This window comes from Vidua chalybeata, chromosome 2, assembly GCF_026979565.1.
Source record: "Vidua chalybeata isolate OUT-0048 chromosome 2, bVidCha1 merged haplotype, whole genome shotgun sequence".
Classification (NCBI taxonomy): Eukaryota; Metazoa; Chordata; class Aves; order Passeriformes; family Viduidae; genus Vidua; species Vidua chalybeata.
Genome location: NC_071531.1, coordinates 19,953,630 through 19,972,800, shown reverse-complemented (window position 1 = coordinate 19,972,800; position 19,171 = coordinate 19,953,630). Strand labels below are relative to the sequence as shown.

Genomic DNA, 19,171 nt, shown 5'->3' with positions numbered 1-19,171 from the left:
TGCTCTGTAGGATCGCCTGCAACAGTCAGGAACCTGAGGATTTTCTCAGATTTTGTTCCTGCTAGCCAGTAACTCTAGGGCTCCTGATTACGTGTAATGTGTTACACAATCTTTGAACTTAATGGTTAATTAACAAAGAAGACAATAACTTGGAAAAAACCCATCAATTTTACTTTTGTGAATGTAAAAAGGAGATCTTTAGGGGAGCTAATCAGAGACTCTTTCTCCTCTGTGTGATACCATGACATATACAGAATTAAAACCTGTATATTACTTGTCCATGGATATTAAATTTCAACAGTTCATTAGAGCTGGGGGAAGATGACGGCCATCTTCCCTCTACATACACATTCTCTTTTTCATTCACAGGTTCACCTATTCACCCAAATAATAATTGCCTTTGTCATTTTATTTTTTGTTTCTTTGCAGTGCCTCTCTCTCTTTGCATGGCAACTGTGCCTGTGACAGAGCAGGAGAGCTCCAAAGGATGAACTCCCTGGTCAGCACCTCACGCCTCCAGCTTGCTGCCTTTGTTCTGGGCACGATAGGCTGGATCCTGTGCACAGTTTCAATGGGAATCGTGGAATGGAGAGTGTGGTATGTGGACAACACCACTGTCATCTCCTCTGGCATTGCCTGGGTTGGGATTTGGAAAGTCTGCTTCATCAGTTACCTTTACGTCTCACCTGGCTATAGAGAACAGTTTTGCCATAAATTCAGTGGCTATGACTCCTTCATCCCCCATGAAATTTATGCTGCTCAGGGTCTCCTGTTGATCGGCATGTTCATGGGCTTGCTGGGACTGGCTGCTACAATATTTGCTCTGAGAAATGTGTATATGGGAGTCACTCACAAAACTCTCATTGCCCCGTTCTTCCTGGTGGGTGGCTTCTTCTACATATTTGCTGGTCTGTGTGTCCTGATTCCTGTGAGCTGGAATTTCTATTCTGTAACTCACAACCAGAGCATAGCTTTTCCTCCTTCTTACTACATGCCCTCCAGTCCAGTGGCACAGGAAGCTGGTGCTGCCATTCCTGTTGGGATTGTTGCTGTTATCCTCCTGCTGCTAAGTGGGACATTTTCTCTCTCATACAGATTTCCCATGACTGCAAACACTATCACAAAATCTTGACAGGACAAATCCTCCCATGCTATTTCAGAACAAGAGCATAGTTAAGAGATAAGGACAGCAGCATGAGTGGTTGTAAAGTTAAGGAACTGCAGAATTTAATTTTATTTTATAGTAGCCACACTATTTTCTTATATGAACCAGTTGAGTCACCATCTTAGTACTCACCTATTAGCAGAAGTTTGTCTTTGAGATAACAGCTGTTGAGCAGCAAATGTGATTAAATTTTGCCAGTTGTACTCTTTTGTATATACAAACATTATTGATAATTTTTTTTTTGTGTAAAATATTTACCATGCTCAAAGAGCTGACTTTGAATGAACTGTCCTGTGAGAAAAATGTGAAGTAACATGTATTAAATGTGAATTTATTTCCTTGTCAATACTAAGTTCTTTTGTTGTTTATTTAGTTACATCTGTAGCAAAGTACGTTTCGTGACAAGTCAAGACTTTTAAAACCAATAATATGATTGTCATCATGGTTGTGTCAAATGACTCTTCCCTGAATTGGCTTATATATGTCTTGCCAGTTTCTCCTCTTCCTCTAGGGCACATAAAGAGCCATTCCTTTATTGCTTGTTTTTCTTCCAAGCTATTTGCATTTTATGTTGCAACATGTTTGCCTGCGGGGAAGGTGCGCTCTTTAGTTCCTAACTGAAGCAGAGCCAAAAAGTCTGCAAGTGTTTGCTTCTTCATCTGGCACTTCACTGAATCCAAATGTATTGCAAAAGACGGAAATAACTTGTACAAGTTATTACAAAACTAATGTCAAAATCAGTGCTCTCAGTAAGCAGGAGTACTCAGTGCACCTTTCAGGGTATGATTCATCTGATGTAGAAATCTATATCCAAACCGGTCACTTCAGGTTCTGTTTATAATCAATGTAGAGACAAAGACTGCCTTTTTCTAAGGTGCCTAGAATGGCTGGGAGATTACATGCTCCCTGAAAAACTTTTTCTCTTAACCCACTGTAATGGCCATAGTAGCCACAGTTGCTAACTGTGGCACATATAAGCAAACTTCACCTAAGGAAAAAAGAAAGAGAAATGTCCCAAATACTGCAGTAAGAACAATTAAAAAAAAAAAAAAAGTTTAGGGATTGAGGAGGAATGAGCCAACAGTGTTGACAAATAGATGATCTCTTGAAAGATGTCCTCATAATGTTGTTAAATTTTTAAAGAATGCTACAGAAATCGAAGTAATTTAGTTTTACTCTTTTAATTGTCCTCCATTTTTAAAAATACTCATGGGCTCAGAGAAAGAAGAAAATAAAATTTTTAAAAAATGTAATATTTTTTGAACATTGCAAAACAAGGCAAAATGCCAACAAACCAGGACATCTTGCTGGTGGCTCTTATTAGCCCAGCTTGTTCTAGCAGTCCAATTTTCCTACACATCTTCCCCTGGGTTTGACTTTGCTGTACTGTCTGACACTATAGAAACTCCACAGCACCTTCATTTCCTCTCCAGTCACTTCTGAAACAGCAGTTTATCTCATCATTGGTAATTTTTTCATTGCTGCAAGAATCTATTTTTTGACTGTTTATGATGCTGTAAAGCACTTTCAAGTGGTGTTTCAATTAAGGCAGTTTAATAGCTTGTTTCTTATATATTGTTTCCAGTTTGGTTTCTAAAGTACATTCTTTACAATATCAGTGGGTTTCAGTTTTAAAGGTACAAATCGATAGTATTGTCAGTAGTACTGTCATCTCTTCCCTTAGGGCCTACATAATATTAGATTATATCATATTATAATTGTAAAGAAAAAAAGAGATCTATCTATGTGTTTATGCCACTAGTAAACTTATTACAGTAGTAAACTACCAATATTCCCCAGCAGGAAATTACAACTTTAAGAGAAAATTACTGATTCTTCAATTCTTTCTGAGTTAATGTATGCACAGAAATGTCAGCAACCCCAACTGTATTTGTTAACTATATTCACTAAATCATTGGGTTCATTTGTCTAAAGTAAAAGGAACAAACATCATCACAGACATGCCAAGTTTCTGTGTTGCTGCCACTGCTGTTTCCACTGGGAATTATATTCATCTGTACTGATGTGTGGCTACGAAACATTGGTTGTGTGTCAAACACGACTAGATGGTGAGGAAATTTTTCAGCTGAACACTGGAATAGATTACCTAAGGAGATGTATGGATTTTAAAATAAAGTTTTGTCAAAAAATAGTTTAGGAAAATAGTGCCAGGAAGACTGTAGGTATGAGTGAGCCTACCTCAGGACAGAGGGCTTATCTAGATGGGACTCCTGGCATCCTTTCCCAGTCTCTCAATAGTCACATGATCCAGATTCAATGTGGATTTATGGTAAAATATAATCTATGTTCAAACACTAGTCTATATTAAAACTCCAAGTCCTTCTCTAAAGAAAAGATAGGGAAAAAAACTTACAGAATCATGGAATCATTTAGGTTGGAAGAGACCTCTGAGATAATCGAATCCAACCTTTGGTCATCACTTTGTCAACTAGACCATGGCACTTAGTGCTATGTCCAAGTGTTCCCTGAACACCTCCAAGGATGGTGACTCCACCATCTCCCTGAGCAGCCCATTCCAATGCCTGACAACCCTTTCAGTGAAGAATTTCCTCCTGATGTCCAGCCCGAACCTCCCCTGGCACAGCTTGAGGCCGTTTCCTCCTGTCCTGTTACTCGTTGCCTGTGAGACCCACCTGGCTACACTGTCTTTTAAGGGAGTTGTAGAGAGTAATCAGTTCACCCATGAGCTTCATTTCTCTAGGCTAATCTTAGTTCATAACAAAGGAGAGGCAAAGCTTCCATTTATTTCAATGCATTGACCTGTCTGACCTTGATCCACCAGGGCAGTGTGATTCATTAAGATATAGTGAATGTTTGTATTCATTACAGTTTCGATATTGGAGGAAAGTAGAGCCCCTGTGCTTTTCCTTCACCAGCAAGGTGGCAACGTTTCTTTGTGTGTATTTCCATGACACATTTATTTTAGATTTGAGAAGCTAAGTTCCCTTTCAGTAGGTCTGTTTGTTACCACGTCAGTTGTGCTTATATAGGTACTTTTAGAGGCTGTAAAATCAGGCAGCTGAAATGGTTTTGGTTTAAAACTCAAAAGTGCAAAATTATTTTGGAAGGCTATTTTTAACCTAGACTGCTTTAGAGACCTACTCAATAGCCTGGCCCCACACTTATTTGTAGCAGCACAACTGAGGACAGGCAGGAAGCTGTCATGCAGGACTGAGTGGCCAGGGCTGTGAGGTAGGGAGATAAGGGGCAAAAACCTCCTAAGCAAATTTCACTACAGAATAGATCTTATCATGAAGCTCTGTCTCCAGCTTCAGTGCAAACTGGGACCTGCTCCTTCCCCAGTGGCAGCACCGCTTGACTTGTGGGCTCCACCCTGTCTAGGAATGTCTCCACACTGGCCTCAGTCTACACATAAACCAGTCTCACTTTATTTTTTCTGAGTTGACAATAAACAAGTACCTTGTGATTCACTCACATGTCTGAATTCACTGCTGGGGGAATAATCTGAATACCAAGACCCACTTTGAGTTCTGCTGGATGATAATGATGAGGCCCCCATCTTTGACCTCCATAACATACTCCTTGGCATTAATCCACCACAGGATGCATTTTCTTAATCTTACTTACATGTACCGTCTACCTCACTTGTCCAATCATGGCCACAGACCAAAAGATATATGAATATACTTTCAATATTCCTGTAGGATGGATGATCAAATAGAGAATGGAGCTGAACAGTGCCTAACAGAAACAGGCCCACAGCACAAAGCCTGCAGAGTTTTTCCCCCCAGATGAATACGCAATTCAGGACAACTGTCATTTGTGTTCAGGCAAAGGAAGCAGGATGAACTGGAGACACTGTAGTGCAGAGTAGGTCATCAAATTAGTCAGGTAAACAAAATTTTTATTTGAGTCAGCAGTTCTACAGTGAAGACAAACTCAGTTGCGGATTTAGCTGATTAAAAACAATGTTAGGCTCAGAAAGAAATGTCTTTGTTGTCACATGGCTTATGGTATATTACAATGACAAGAAGGAGGGTGTTTTCATGGATATTTTTAGACCTTTGACCATTTCCCTCTTAGAATGGAAAAACTGAAATATCACAGCCAATTTCCTCCTCTTTGGGCCATGAAATAATTTAGGACAAAGAGGTTTTGCTTAAAAAAATGTAAGTCTGGCTGGCATAGTGTTAATGGCAAATTGTTTTCTTAAAATAGGAAACCAATGTACATTAAATTAAGGGTTCCCAGAAGAGACATTCTCTGTGAAAAAAATATACCTTTTTCAAAACTGAACTGGGATTCCTTTCATTCTTGCCAGCATCTGTATTGTCAAATCCAGTATCAGCTCATAAAAATATATTTTTCAACTGACCTATTTCCCTTTCCACTGCTCAGATAATTTACTGTTTCCCTTGCTTGAGAGGGTTCAATAATTAGCTGGGTGCTTTGGAGTGTGCTGACTCTTAATTACTGTGTCAAAATCAACTGCATGCCAAAAAAGAAAATATAAGTGAATCTCATCTCAGAATTAAAAACCAAATAAATACTGGCTTAAAACTGGGAATGGAGTACAGCACGCAGTGTTAATATCCAGATCACAGAATGTCACATCACTGCCTTCCTCTTGGATTGTATGCGGGAAAGACCAAGTATGAGGTTAATTCCCAGGATGCTATTTTGAAGAAGCACATACATTCTGACTGCCCAAGGTTACTTCATGTGCAGGCTGATTTTCAGCAGCTGAATATGTGGCCCCATGATAATATAAATAGGGAAAGATAAAAAATCAGAGTGGGTGAGATAGCATGTGAGAAACAGAACGAGAGGCGTTCATGGTACCCACAACTACGTAAGTGCATTGCAACTGCCAAATGACTGAAATTGAAGGGGAGGGGGGGAATTCCTTGAACACCAGAAGTGCTTAAAAAACCCTGAAGAATACAGAACTAGAAATGAACCAATCAGTGGTTGGGGAAGAGATTTGAAATATTTGTGTTATTGCTGAACAGTTTGAAGGTATGGGAATAAAACTGGTCAATATCTATCTCTATAAGAACTACATAATACCCAGTAGCTATGTCTGGCAAAAAAAAGGTCTTGGGGGAATTTGAAATCACTTAAAGGCACATCCCTCGTGATTTAGCCATATAATGCTGTGGCCATCCACTAACTTGACTTTCGAAAAAGTCATTGTCTGACTTTTTCACTGAAAAGCTTCATTGGTCTGCATGCAACTTTCAGAATAACTGATTTCAGTGGACCTCACATCTGAGCTTTAGTATTCCAAATATGTGTAAGACCTGACACATAATTTTTCCTTATGACAGTTACCCATTTGTAAAATAAAGATAGTAGCAACTCACAAAAAGGTACAATAATGAATACATTTAAGTTTAATGATTAGTGTGATGGAAGCCACAGAAAGTACTACAATAGATCTGCTGAACCACTGGTTTGTATTCATACTCTGAAGCCAGACTCAGGGATTCAGGGGTTCCCTGGGTGTGTGAGGCTGCCTTGCTGTTACCAGCCAAGCAGAGACAGAAGGGGGATGCTGTCATGCAAGGCAAAGGAAGAAAAACTGGGACAGCATGGGAAAAGAAGGAAGAAAGAGAGGGAATGAAGGGGAAAAAGAAACATTGTAGGATGCTATAAAAATAAAAAAATATTAGTGTTGATTGACGTCATGATAATAAATATTTGACTAACAAGTGATTTTGTCAAATCTGGAAAAAAGGATAAACAAAAAAGAAGGAATCATGTTTCAAAGAGCAGCCAAAAAGAACAACAAAAATGTCACATGAAAAGGGAGGTAGATGATATAGAAGGCAACATTGCAAAACAGCAGAAAGCAGCCCACCATGCCCACATCTAACCACAGCAGCTTTGGCAGAGTGTTCCTTGAGGGAAATTACTTAGATGGAAACTACATTCTTTGCAGCACTGTGCACATTAGGGACTCCACTGACGGAGTGCCAGCAACAACCATTTGTGCTGAACTCCACTCTGCTGCCCAGGCCAGGAAGTAAAATAATTTGCTGTACTTCCCTCTACCCCCCCATGTATCCATCCTGCATGTGCTTGCCAATGCCATGGCTGTGGCAGTTTTCAGAGGTGTCTGCACCATGCCCTGTTTGGTACCACCCGCTGTGACTTTGCGTCGTTTTCCCCAGTCACAGGCAGCTCCGGAGGGCCTGGCTAATGGCGTTGTTTCTTGGCGGGACCAGGGCTGCCACTTCTCCTGGGCGCTGCTGCGTTCAGCACACCGGGGTGGGGCTGGCCGCGCTCTGTGGCCGGCGCTGGGGATGAGATGAAAAGGAATGTCCAGTCTGTCCATGCGGTTGGCTGGAAAGCTTTTACTGTCACGTGGAGCTGCGATGGAGAACAGTGGCCGTTCCCTAGCGCCGTGTGGACAAAATGGCGAAGGGACCAAGGGCGCGTTGGGTTTTATAGGGGGCAGGCCGAGGGGGGCAGAAGCCCAATGGGGGCAGGCTACGGGGGAGTGACGTGGACCGCGGTAAGCAACGGGAATGCGACAGGGGTGGACACAGGGCTCTGGGATGAACGGGGTTGTGGGGACAGGGTAACAGACACCAGACTCTCCGGAGTGGACAGGGGGGTGGTTACAGGACTGGCACGGTGAGCTCCAATGGTAAAGAGACCCGGAGCAGACCACTGCGGGGGGAACATGGGGGTGCACAGGGGTACACAGAACTGGCTAACTAACACACATCAGAACCCCTAATCTGAACCCAAACCCGGGATGCAGCAACCTGCAGCTGGTCTGCATGAGGTAAGCTGGGCTGGATGCTGGGTGTCACCTCTTGTGCAACACTGAGCATGGCTTACCAGGGACACGTCTGTCATCTCCTCCAGCATTGCTCAGGTGGGAACGGGGAAACCTGAATGGCCACTGCAGAGTCTCCAGGGACTTTTCAACAAAGGTATACCACAGAGTTAAGATCAGTGAAGATTTTACCCCCTGGAAACCCTGGTTGTTCAGAAGCTTTCACTGGCTGCTACAACTCTGGGAGCACTAGAAATAAACTACAAGCTTTCTTTTAAGAAATAGTTATAAGGGCTGTGCTCAAAATCCACATATCAGCTTTTTCCTAGCTGGGGGGATGTGGAAAATTATCACTGGCCTATGTGTGTTAATTCCTGAGAGCTACAGTTTCTGGTCTGCAGCATAAGCCGCGGTCTCTCACTTCCCCCTCTGCCCACGCCAGCCTGGGGCGCAGGAAGCCACTGCTGCCGCTCCTACCGGCATCCCTTGTCCTGCTGCTCACAGTGGGACCTTTCCTTTTAACATAAACATGCCATTGTGCTGGATGCCAAGACTCCTTCTGATAAAACAGGCCTCAGATGCCTGCGAGAAATGTGAGGCAGGGCTACAGCATAAACATAGCAAACCAGTGACTTCATCTGCCCAAGGAGCTCTCTGGGTTCTGCTGTGACTCTTCAGTGACATTCATCCATTGCTGTTGGTTCATTCAAGGGAATGGAAATACACTATGTGACTAATTATTTTCAGCTGAAGAATTATTTTTTATTAGCTAACTTTGAAACACTGCTGTGTTTCATACAGGTACCTGAGTTCACTTCAGTGTTGCTGACAAATGTTATTTCTAAAGCGACCTTCTGCATTGGTTGGACTCTTGTTTTTCAGTGATATCTAAATTCAGTGTTTATTTAATTGAATTTTGCCTGTTGCAATACAATGCTGCATCAATGACTCCTTTACCAAAAAGGCACTTAAATTATGCTTTTTTAATAACATTGTTTTAGAACTAAACCGCACTATTTAGCACAGAGATCATGGCCTACATTACACACGGTTAAGTATAGATTTAAATATTTTAACATATCCTGGGAATAAAATGGGACTGTGGAAGTCACTATACTTTTTAATGTAAGGGTTTCAAACTAACTGGTATGATATCCCTCCGGCAGGAATGCACTGAGCACGTGCCAGTTCATCCTATCTTTCCGTGAGCCCACACCATGAAAGCATATCCTATGAGCCTATCAATGGGATTTGTCACAAGAGCCTTAATAATTTATCTTCTTTCTGCTATTTCTCAGAAATGTTTGTATCCACCAGAACATCTCTCTATAAATAGCTTCATTTCCAGTGATAACCCATGAATTCTGAGACTTATATTTTGCAGCTGTAAATAGTAAACATTGCTTGGTGTGCTAATAGTCCAGAGTTCCCAAATGATCCCGGTGATGTTCAAAACCAATACTGACATTCACCAAAATTGGTGGCATCTTCAGTGGTTCCAGGGCCCTTCTAGCTGCCATGCTCAGCCCAGGTCTCAGAACCTGCTGTCAAGTGCTGCTCTTTCTTTTGAAATGCTGGTTGTCAGTTCACTTGAAGAATGAATTAACACTACCCATATGCTATGTCAGGAGGAGTTTGGTCCACAAATCTCACAAGCTTTGATGTAAACGTTTAAGCAGCTGTCTCATAAAGATCATTACTAATGGTCAGAAAAAGTTGCTTCTGAAAAAAAGCATTTCTTGCTTTTCAGAGGACCAGAAGTGCTTCAGAAAATCTGTTCTGCAGCTGAAACTTCGTACTTGTGGCAGCAAATACAAAGTACTCTGAAGTAGACATAAGCAAAACTAACCTGAGTTTGAAAAGACAATTCAGGCTTTTAGCCTGAAAAGTGAATCTTACAGGAATCTGATTATAGAAGTCAGAGGGAATTTACAAAAGTACTCAGCGTCTTGCAGGATTGCTTTTTAATTTTAGTCTAAAAAGGCTGAGCTCTGATGTGCAAAACCACCTAAGCATATACTGTGAAAATTTCTTGGTTTAAACTAAACAAAAAACTAGGCACTTTGAAGAAAAATATCAGAAGTCCATACCACCTGAATTCTCCATTATTTTATTTGCAAATCATGTTTCTAGAAAATCTGACAAGGAACTCCAATTCTTTTTAAATTATTCTTATTTTAATGTCCACTCTGATACCTTAAGAGATCTAAGACTTTTTCTTGTCTAAATAACCAGTGCAATCTGGAGATCACACAAGCATATCAGCAGGGAAGGACAAGCCATTGGAGGCATAGTAAAAGAGCAATACTGGACAGAGGAATAATAAAAAAAGTCAAGAGGGGTAAAGAAGAAGAAACTTGAGTGAGTCACTGAAGACAAAACTGGGAGAGTGTAATTAAGAAGGAAGATAAAAAGAGTAAGTAACACACAGAGAGAAGGTGGCTGGCCTGTAATTTCATGGCTGGCAGAGCACCTAGTGCTCCAACCCGGAGAGCATAGGTACATGTGACAGTGAAGAATGCAAGCAACTGCATATTTATATAACATGTACAAAATATATATTTTTAGTACACAGGAGCCTTGGCAGTTCCTGTCTTCATATAAGTATTCATCTGCCTAAGCCTTACTCAGGAGTTAACTTTTGGAATTACAGGGATTTGTAAACTGATGGCAAAGATCTTATTTTAGATGACCAGCATCATCATCCTGAGAAAGTATATCCATGTACTCCCAACTAATAGCTTTCTCTGGCCATTCCATGCTGATGAATTATGCTGCAATAGGAAGATTTAACCCCAAATCCAGTTTAATCCTTTGTTTACATAAAGTCTTAGAAATCATGCTCAGTTACTGGAAAACCAGCAGAGGAAGTCGACATTAACATAGCCTTTTACAAATGCACTTCTGATTAATTCAGTGCTAACACAAAAAGCAAAAAGTCCCAATGAAAAAGAGCTCCTTCTCTTTTAAAGCAAGAACAATTCACAGTACAGCGGATAGACCAGATAGGAGGAGTTTCTGTTTTCAAGCTTTAACTAATCATGTACTTTTTTGTATCAGTCCACTATGGCAGATTGGTATTGGTGACTAAAGTCTGGTTTAGGAACCGCAAAAATGCTGTTACCCAGCTCCTGTGGTAAGTGATTTAATCTCTGTGCAGTGTTAGACACACAACTGTTGGGAGATGCATTCATTTCTGTAGCACTCAGAAAATTGTTTGCATTGCTCAGACAACACCTGGAAGGCTGAACCAAGGATCAGTAATTTAATTACCATTAAAAGTAAGCAAGTAGCTACAGATACCAGCTTGGTTTTAAGACACGCTGCCTTTTTGCAAAATCATCACCAGGAAAAAAAATTATCAACTGACATCATAAAATGAAACCAATTAACATTAGTTGGGAAACTGAGTCTTGTCCTGTAACATAGAATTTAAATATTCCTGAAAACTCTACTAACCTTACTAACCTGAAAACTCTACTAACCTTAGTTCAGCCTTCTTGGAGCAACAACCTGGCCATGGGATTACAAAAGAAGACCCTAGCATGTTGTTTGTGATTTCTGTGCTAGACATTTGAATCGTAAAACTTAAAGGAAATTATTTTGACTGAGAAACTTTCTACTCACATGAAAGGCATGAAAGAAAATATTTTTCTTGCAACTTAAGCAAAATTGTTTAAAAAGGAAGATACCTCTTAAAATAATTTGATCAAGTGTTTTAGACCACAGATGCAATTGCAGGACTTAACACTTGCAAGGACAATCCATGACAGATTTCCTTAAGGGAAATCATCATAAAATAGTTTGGCTTGGAAGGGATCTTTACAGCTTGTCTAGTCCAACCCCACTGCAAGGAGCAGGGACATCTTCAGTGAGATCACGTTGCTCACAGACCCATCCAACCTGCTCTTGAATGTTTCCAAGGATGGGCATCCACCACCTCTCCAGGCAACAAATTACTGTGTTTCACCACCCTCAATGTAAAAATCTTCTTCCTTATCTCTAATCTAAATTGATCTTCTTTAGTTTAAAACCGTTACCCCTTGTCCTATCACAACAGGCCCTGCTAAATCTACCTCCTAAATTCTCAATGTTGATGAATTTAAATTTTCCAGTTAAATATCTCAATTGAAACATTAGGATAGTAATTTGAGGATTTTTTTTAGAGATGCAGCCCACTGGAGTAAAGCAAGCAATAATATGTCACTGCTACAAGGTTCTGAAATTATTCCTTTGGCTTTCCTGCTGGAGGCCTGGCCTGGGCTGAGGAATGAGATGAGGTCAATTTCAGACTAAAATCTGATGCTCACACGTTGGACTCAAAGATCTTGGAAAATATCTCTTTTCCAACACTATTAATTGAATGATTCTATGCTAACATTCTCTATTATGTGAACTTTAGAAGCCCAGAAACATTTTATAGCTTTTTTTTCCCCAGCACAGTATGAGAATTAAATTCAGTATTTTTCTTCAATCAGATATTAAAAGAAAACTTACCTGCAGACCCCATGGAAAGAGCAAAATACCGCACAGGGTTTAATGTCTGGAAGCTCTGGGGACACCTCGTTCCTCTGATCCTTCTGTTTTTAAAGAAATGTGCTCTCCTGATAGAAATGGTCATTAACACCCTCACAGGCATTTTTTAATGGCTGTCACTGCATGTTGTGAGGGGCTGAATCCATTAAAGCTTTGCAGAATACAACATAGACTTCAGGTCACCCCAGAACTCAGAGCTTCCTTTCTGTAAATTCATACTGATGCCAAGCATTTGGTTTGCAGTGAATGTTTAGTTTTTCTTCATGGCCAGCATTGCACACAACAAAGGTGGGACAACAGCTGATCACCTTCAATTAGCAATTTCCTGTCCATCATTTTATCTTGCCTAATGGGAACTGCTTTCCAGGTGTTAGGGTGGGGTTTGTATATAGTATTAATGCTTCCTATAGACTGGAAACTGTGGTATACTGAGGTCACTACTTTCAGCTGATTGGTGGATGTTTCATGGTTCAGACTCTGGAAAGCCCCACGTTATTTCAAAGAAATTTTCTAAAAGTTTTTCTCATTTGTTCTATAATCCTCCTGTCTCTACAGGAGTTATTGCCCACCAAGATTGCTCTATGATAGCTGCTGCCATGGAGATAGCAAGGATACGGTTGGACCACTTTGCTCTGGTGGGATATCTCCAGCAAAGAGTTTCAAAATTATCTCATTTTACCTGGTAGGTGGAATCCTAACCACCTTTCCTATCAACTGTTTCAATGCCAGTAATCTTGAGTTCCATTAGCATTTAAAAATCAAGGCATTTCTTCTCTTGAATTCAAATACTCCTCCAGCCCAGGGGAAGGGTTCCTTCTCAGGCAGCTGGGGATGCTGTTTCTACCTCCTAATGTCCCACAGTTTGGAAAGCAAAACTTGGTGCATAAATTTTGTGGCCATGTCAAATATTTGCAGTTTTTTTAGGTCAGCTGTGATTTCCATGGCTTAAGTATATGTCCACTGTATACACCATAACTTTGTTTACACCTTTCAGAATGTATAAGAAAAAAAAAATAAAATTAACCTTTGTCTGTCTGGGATTGCCCTAGTGTGGTTTTGTGCATTGCTACTAAGATTCTGCAGTTTCTTTGGGGCTGCCCCAATGGCATGGGGAAGGGGGGCTGCAGAAGAGCGTACAAGGAACCTGATGAGAGACAGGCTCACGGGGCATCTGTGGGGCCTGCAGTGAGAAAACAAAGCTTTTCTGCAAATAGCTTCAAACCATGTGTAAGGCTAGTAATCGGCATGTTCAGCCCAGGAAAAAAAACAGGTATATCTGGGAGAAAGGCCTGTGGAAAGGGAGCAGTGTGAAAGCCGGGGGCTCCCGTGGTCCGCAGCACCCTCAGCGTCAGCCGGCTGCTCTCTCGGGACGAGCGCCGTGATTCGCTCAGCGGCTGTGGCGCTGCGGCGCCGCAGAGCGCTCTGGCGGAGGTACAGGGCCTCTTCCCCCCGCTCCTCCCCACAGACAGGCACCGGGAGCTGCGGGGCCGCGGGCCGGCACAGCCGCTCCCGGCACAGCCGCTCCCGGCACAGCCGCTCCCGGCACAGCCGCTCCCGGCACAGCCGCTCCCGGCACAGCCGCTCCCGGCACAGCCGCTCCCGGCACAGCCGCTCCCGGCACAGCCGCTCCCGGCGGGCGCGGGGATAGCGCTGCTGCCGGCGGCCGGCAGAGGGCGCGCGGGGGCAGCGCCGCGCCCGCCCCGCCCCGCCCGCCGCAGGGCGCGTGCCCGGCGGAGCCCGTGGCCGGGTGCGCGCTCGCCGCGCTCTGAGGGAGCAGCGGGCCGGGCGAAGGAAAGTCCCCGCCGTGGGCAAAGGAATGCCTGTATCCACGGCCGTGTGTGCCCTGCTCAGGCCCTACAGAGCAGTACGGGCCCTATGGGATGGAAAAAACCTCTTTCCTCGGGTCAGCTGGGAGTGCTGGAGGGAGGCTGGCCGGGCAGGCACGCTGCCCTCGGGCAGCGGGAGGCAGAGCTGCGCCTGCAGAGAGGGTGCGAGCTGCCTCCTGCACAGGGTCCGAGCTCCAGCCGCCGTGCTTGAGGGCCTGCCGCTCGCCGCTGCCTGCAAAGACACGGGGAGACCAGAGACCGTCCGGACAGAGGTTTTAAGGTGATTGATTTTCACCGCACCCCCACAAACCCATAAGGAGACGAGGCCGGGCAGCACGTGAGGGTGCATCACCTGAGGTGTCCAGGAGGAGGCTTTCAGAAATCATACAATGGGTCTGGGTTGGAAGGGACCTTGAAGATCCTCTAGTTCAATCACCCTGCCACAGACAGAAACACCTTTCACTAGACCAGGTTCCTTGGAGCACCATCCAGCCTGGCATTGAACACTGGCAGGAATAGGGAATCCTCAGCTCTTCTGGGCAGTGCTTCACCAGCCTCACAGTAAAGAATTTCCTCCTAATACCTAACCTAAACCTACTCTCAGTTTGAAGCCATTCCTCCTTGTTGTCACTACACAATCTTGTAAATTGACTCTCCATCTTTCTTGTGGGCTCCCTTCAGAAGAGGCTCCTGGAAGATCCCTTCTCTTCTACAGAGTGAACAACCCCAGTTCCTTCAGGCTTTCCTTGTAGGAGGAAAATCTCTGTAATCAGCTCAGTGGCCCTTCTCTGGACTTGCCCTAACACGTCAGTGTCCTTCCTGTGCTGGGTACCACAGACATGGATTCATTTCTCGTAAGCCATGACCAAGGTGCTGGAAAACTGGCTTTACTGCCTATATCTCTTCAGCCCTTTTACTCAAAGTTCCAATAATTTAAATAATTCCCTATTTGTTGAGGTTTTATTCTGACATATTTTGTCCTATTCCACTCACTTTGAAGTTCTAGCACTTCTAGAAAGTCAATTTCAGAAATTAATCTGACTTCATTTGTACCAGGCTGAGACTATGCAGAATTTGAACCACATAGTACTGGCATGCTGCACGAGCTGGAGGCCTCCTAGGGTGCTTGCTCTGTTCCCACACTGCTATTTAAAAGGCTGTTAGTGTCACTTGAAAAACCAATGTTCCCGTATTTTATGAGATGGTATTGCTGTGTGTATCACAGGGCAGAATTACACATAACGCTTCCAGGCTTCTACTCTGTTACACTGAGAACAAAGCTTAGAGGCGTGGGCCTAACACAGGAACAGCACTGTACCCTAATGCTGGTCTAGTTCTTGTGAAAACTGCACTTGAGTCTGGCAACATGATAGACCACTGTCTGCTGCAGCCTGAGCTGGGACAGCGACTGGCATGATAATTTATTGATGTAGCTATGAAGGATATGCTTATTTTACTTATTTTATTCTTTTTAAATGACTAAATTATACTACTGTAGCAAAATAATTATGATTATTGTGAAAGACTTTTTTTTCTTTTTCAGTTTTTATGGCAGAAACTCTTTGTCTTCTGAATACCTCATTTCCCTAATGCCAGAGAGGTTTTTCTCCTTTCTCTCTTTAATTTTACTGGTGTTTGACATTGTTTGGTAATTTTCCTTCAACAGCCCTCTCACATCTCCAACAGTTCAGGAGATCAGATATTACAAAAACTGTGTCCTGAGAAACAGTGTGTATCACATGCCAAACTCTTGCGAATGTTGCAGGTTGTTCACATTTTAATCTGTCTGATGAAGTTAATCTGGAGGAGGGCCTGGACAGGCAGTGATGACATGTTTGGATTCAGTTTCAACACAAACTATCAAATGACATCTCTTATGCCAGTAAAAGGAAACCAACCTGAGGAGCCTTCTGGTAAAGACTTCCTTCCTTTGGAGAATTTATAGAAAGGAAACAAAATAAACCTAGGCTTTTATTTAAAAATAACTTGTCGTTCTCTCACAGACACAACTAAAAACAGCCTTGACCAGGTAGGAAACACCTGATTTTTAATATCCTCTCTAATTTTAAATCTATCATTAAAGTATGTGGCTAGCAGAGTATAAAATCCACTTTAAGCTCTATGATAAACATTCAGAAGGATTTATATAATTAGATATTACAGAACTAAGATAACACAATGGTGCAAAAATCTTACAGCTATCAAAGACAGCTAATAAGTTGCCCTTTGCTCTTCCATTTAAACACATACTATTTGAGCTGGTGTCATTCCACACTGATTTAAGGAAGCTGGGAGAGGGGGCTAGCTGCACAGTACACTGTGCTCAGACAGTTTGGGATGGGATTTTTCAAAACATTAATGGGTTTAACCCATTTAATGGGTTAACAGTTGCTTTTGACCAGAAGTTTTCCTTTTTCTTGGACTGCAAGGGAGTATTGGGCACCTAAATATGTAAGTTGCCTTCCACTCCAGCTTTCAGGATTTCATCTAAATGAAAAAATTAAAATTCAATTGGGATGGAAAAGAAAAACTCCTTAGCAGGTAACATTAATAGGTAATCCTTAGGACAGCAGGCAAAAAACAGATATGCAAAATTTATTCTGCCCTCAGAATGAATGGTGTTACATCTACTTTAAATGCCATGACAGCTCTCATTTGGATCAGCACTACCCATAAATCTGCTTTCTCATAAATAAATACAAAGCCATAAAAAAAATTGCAATCCTGTGCAGCAAGAGGGAGTGTTTGCATTTACACAGATACATGTTGTGCCCTGACTAGTAGCATAAACATTTTTTTCTGGCTGAAAATTTCCAGGCTTGGTTTGGGTTCCAAAAAAAATAGATGGAAATGGAAAGAAAGTAACGTGAATTCTGGGAAAAGATTTTAGATCTATACATAGGCAGATTTCAGTAAATATAATTATATGAAAGATGACAAAACACATAATATGAAAAACAGAATTAAAACAACAAACAGAACCATGAAAGAGGTAAAATTTATATTCTTTGCTCATAATTTTCAAATATGAGTTGGTTACCAAAATGCATATGCCCTGTGAGTGGGCAAGTAAAGTACCTATTGAACAACTTTTAGGACTGTGAGTGATACTGCAAATACATAAAAAAAATATTTTCTTGCAACCAAGAAATAAATGCCTATAATCAGTATTAGTAATTAAACTGGTTTATTTTTAAGTGGCATGTGTATGCCAATTAATGATAATAATTATTGTGCTGGTTTTTGCTTAAGTGCTGTCATCAGTATCCCTTTGAATGTTTAGTTTTCATAAAGATTTCTGAATGTTTCCTTGCAATACAGGCTATTTCCTTTGGACAGATAGCTACTTACTGTGCTGGCTCTTAACCTGCAGTACCAGGAGCAGCCAAACTGGAGGCTGTGGTTTGTGAATCATACCTCTATCTTTGCCTCCAGCATTGCTTGAATAAGAATATGGAAAATCTGTTTCCCTAAGAACTAGAGGTGCCTGTGGAATCTAATGTAGTGTGTTGCCTTGATTTTCATGTCAATGAAATATTCTTCCCTCTAGAAATGCATTCATGTTCTGTGCATGTTTTGTGGGAAGATTAGGAAGACTTTTCAGCTTCTCCTCCTGGAAGGTATTTATGAAGATGTTTCTCAAAACCAGTTGGATTTGAACACGTGAGGAAGGAGGAATGTCATTATGCCTTCGCAGGCCTCTGCTTCTGGTCTCTTTGAGTTGGAATTTCTATTTGGTTGTAAACAATGGAAGTATCTCCTTTCCTCCTCCTTTCTGCCTGCCCTCTATCCCAGCCAGGCAGGAAATCGGGTCTGCTCCTCCTCTAGGGACGATGTAAGCTTTGTGCGGCTTACATAGGGGATCTTTCTTCAATAACCAGCCAAGTCTTCTGTGGAGATAAATCCTGTGCTCACAGCACCTTCGTTATTATCAGTGGGGCATGCTCAGTGCCAGCATCTGGTTGCAGGAAGTATTTTGGCCTGTGATCTTGTGTGCATAGGTAATATTTGAGTTAGCTGAGAACAAATAAAACTGATGGTTGGAAGTCACAAAAACAAAACTTGTTTTTGCTAACCAGCTAGCATTTGCAGGGATTTGGCAGTGTGATTGCCAGCTGCTATGGCTCGCGACTGAGGTCACCTTCTCTTTGTATATAAACATTAGTCATTTACTAAAGAATGCAAAAAACAGGTGTTAGTGTTCATTGGCAATCTGTTCTTTCAAAGGGATGCTGTAAGACAGCACCTGACATAGAACAATTCCTTGTATGCCTGTTGTTATTAACATAAACACAGTTGTACTGTTACTTAGGCAGTGCCATTGGTATGCATAGTACAGAAAAGATAAACAAAATGACAGATGCTTACACCACATGAAATTACAATTAAACTAATAACAGACAAAAATAAAGGAAGTGTGGCAGGAAAATGTGAAAGAACATAGAAATGATTGCAAGCTATGATTTTTTAAAAATGCTGTTGTTTTTAAAGAGGCAGTTCTACATTTTATGGTCAGTATGGGAATTGAAGATTGAGGCTGCAAACTATTATCTGGATGGATTTTGAAATGCAAGAGTGCTTTTCCCAAATGATGAGAAAAGATATTGAAGACTAAGAAATTTGCATGAAAAAAACCACAATGATTGTGGAAAAAGGGAATTAAACTGTCATCTGAAGTTGTGCTCTCTGGAACTATTTTAAATTTAACCTTCCTATCAGCTTTTAAACTTAACCTTCCTATAAGCTGTAAAACATAGCAGGAGTTCTGATGCTAAGGCCCTGTCTACACTCAAATCTATACATTTAGGTTGACCTGACAGGATCAGATTTCATTAGATCACTTCAAACTTAGGGGGTAGAGAAGTCCAACAT

The 19,171-nt window shown here is 41.8% G+C and overlaps 1 protein-coding gene across 1 annotated transcript; it reads left to right on the top strand.

Annotated features, from left to right (window-relative positions):
• Positions 1–487: 487 nt before the first annotated feature.
• Positions 488–1,484, top strand: CLDN34 (claudin 34). Its single transcript, XM_053935196.1, has one exon. The coding sequence runs from the start codon at positions 488–490 to the stop codon at positions 1,130–1,132; it is 645 nt and encodes a 214-aa protein (XP_053791171.1). The 3' UTR covers positions 1,133–1,484.
• The last annotated feature ends 17,687 nt before the right edge of the window (positions 1,485–19,171 follow it).

Coding starts and splice junctions, on each gene's coding strand:
- CLDN34 (XM_053935196.1), top strand. CDS start 488: ATGAACTCCCTGGTCAGCACCTCACGCCTCCAGCTTGCTGCCTTTGTT.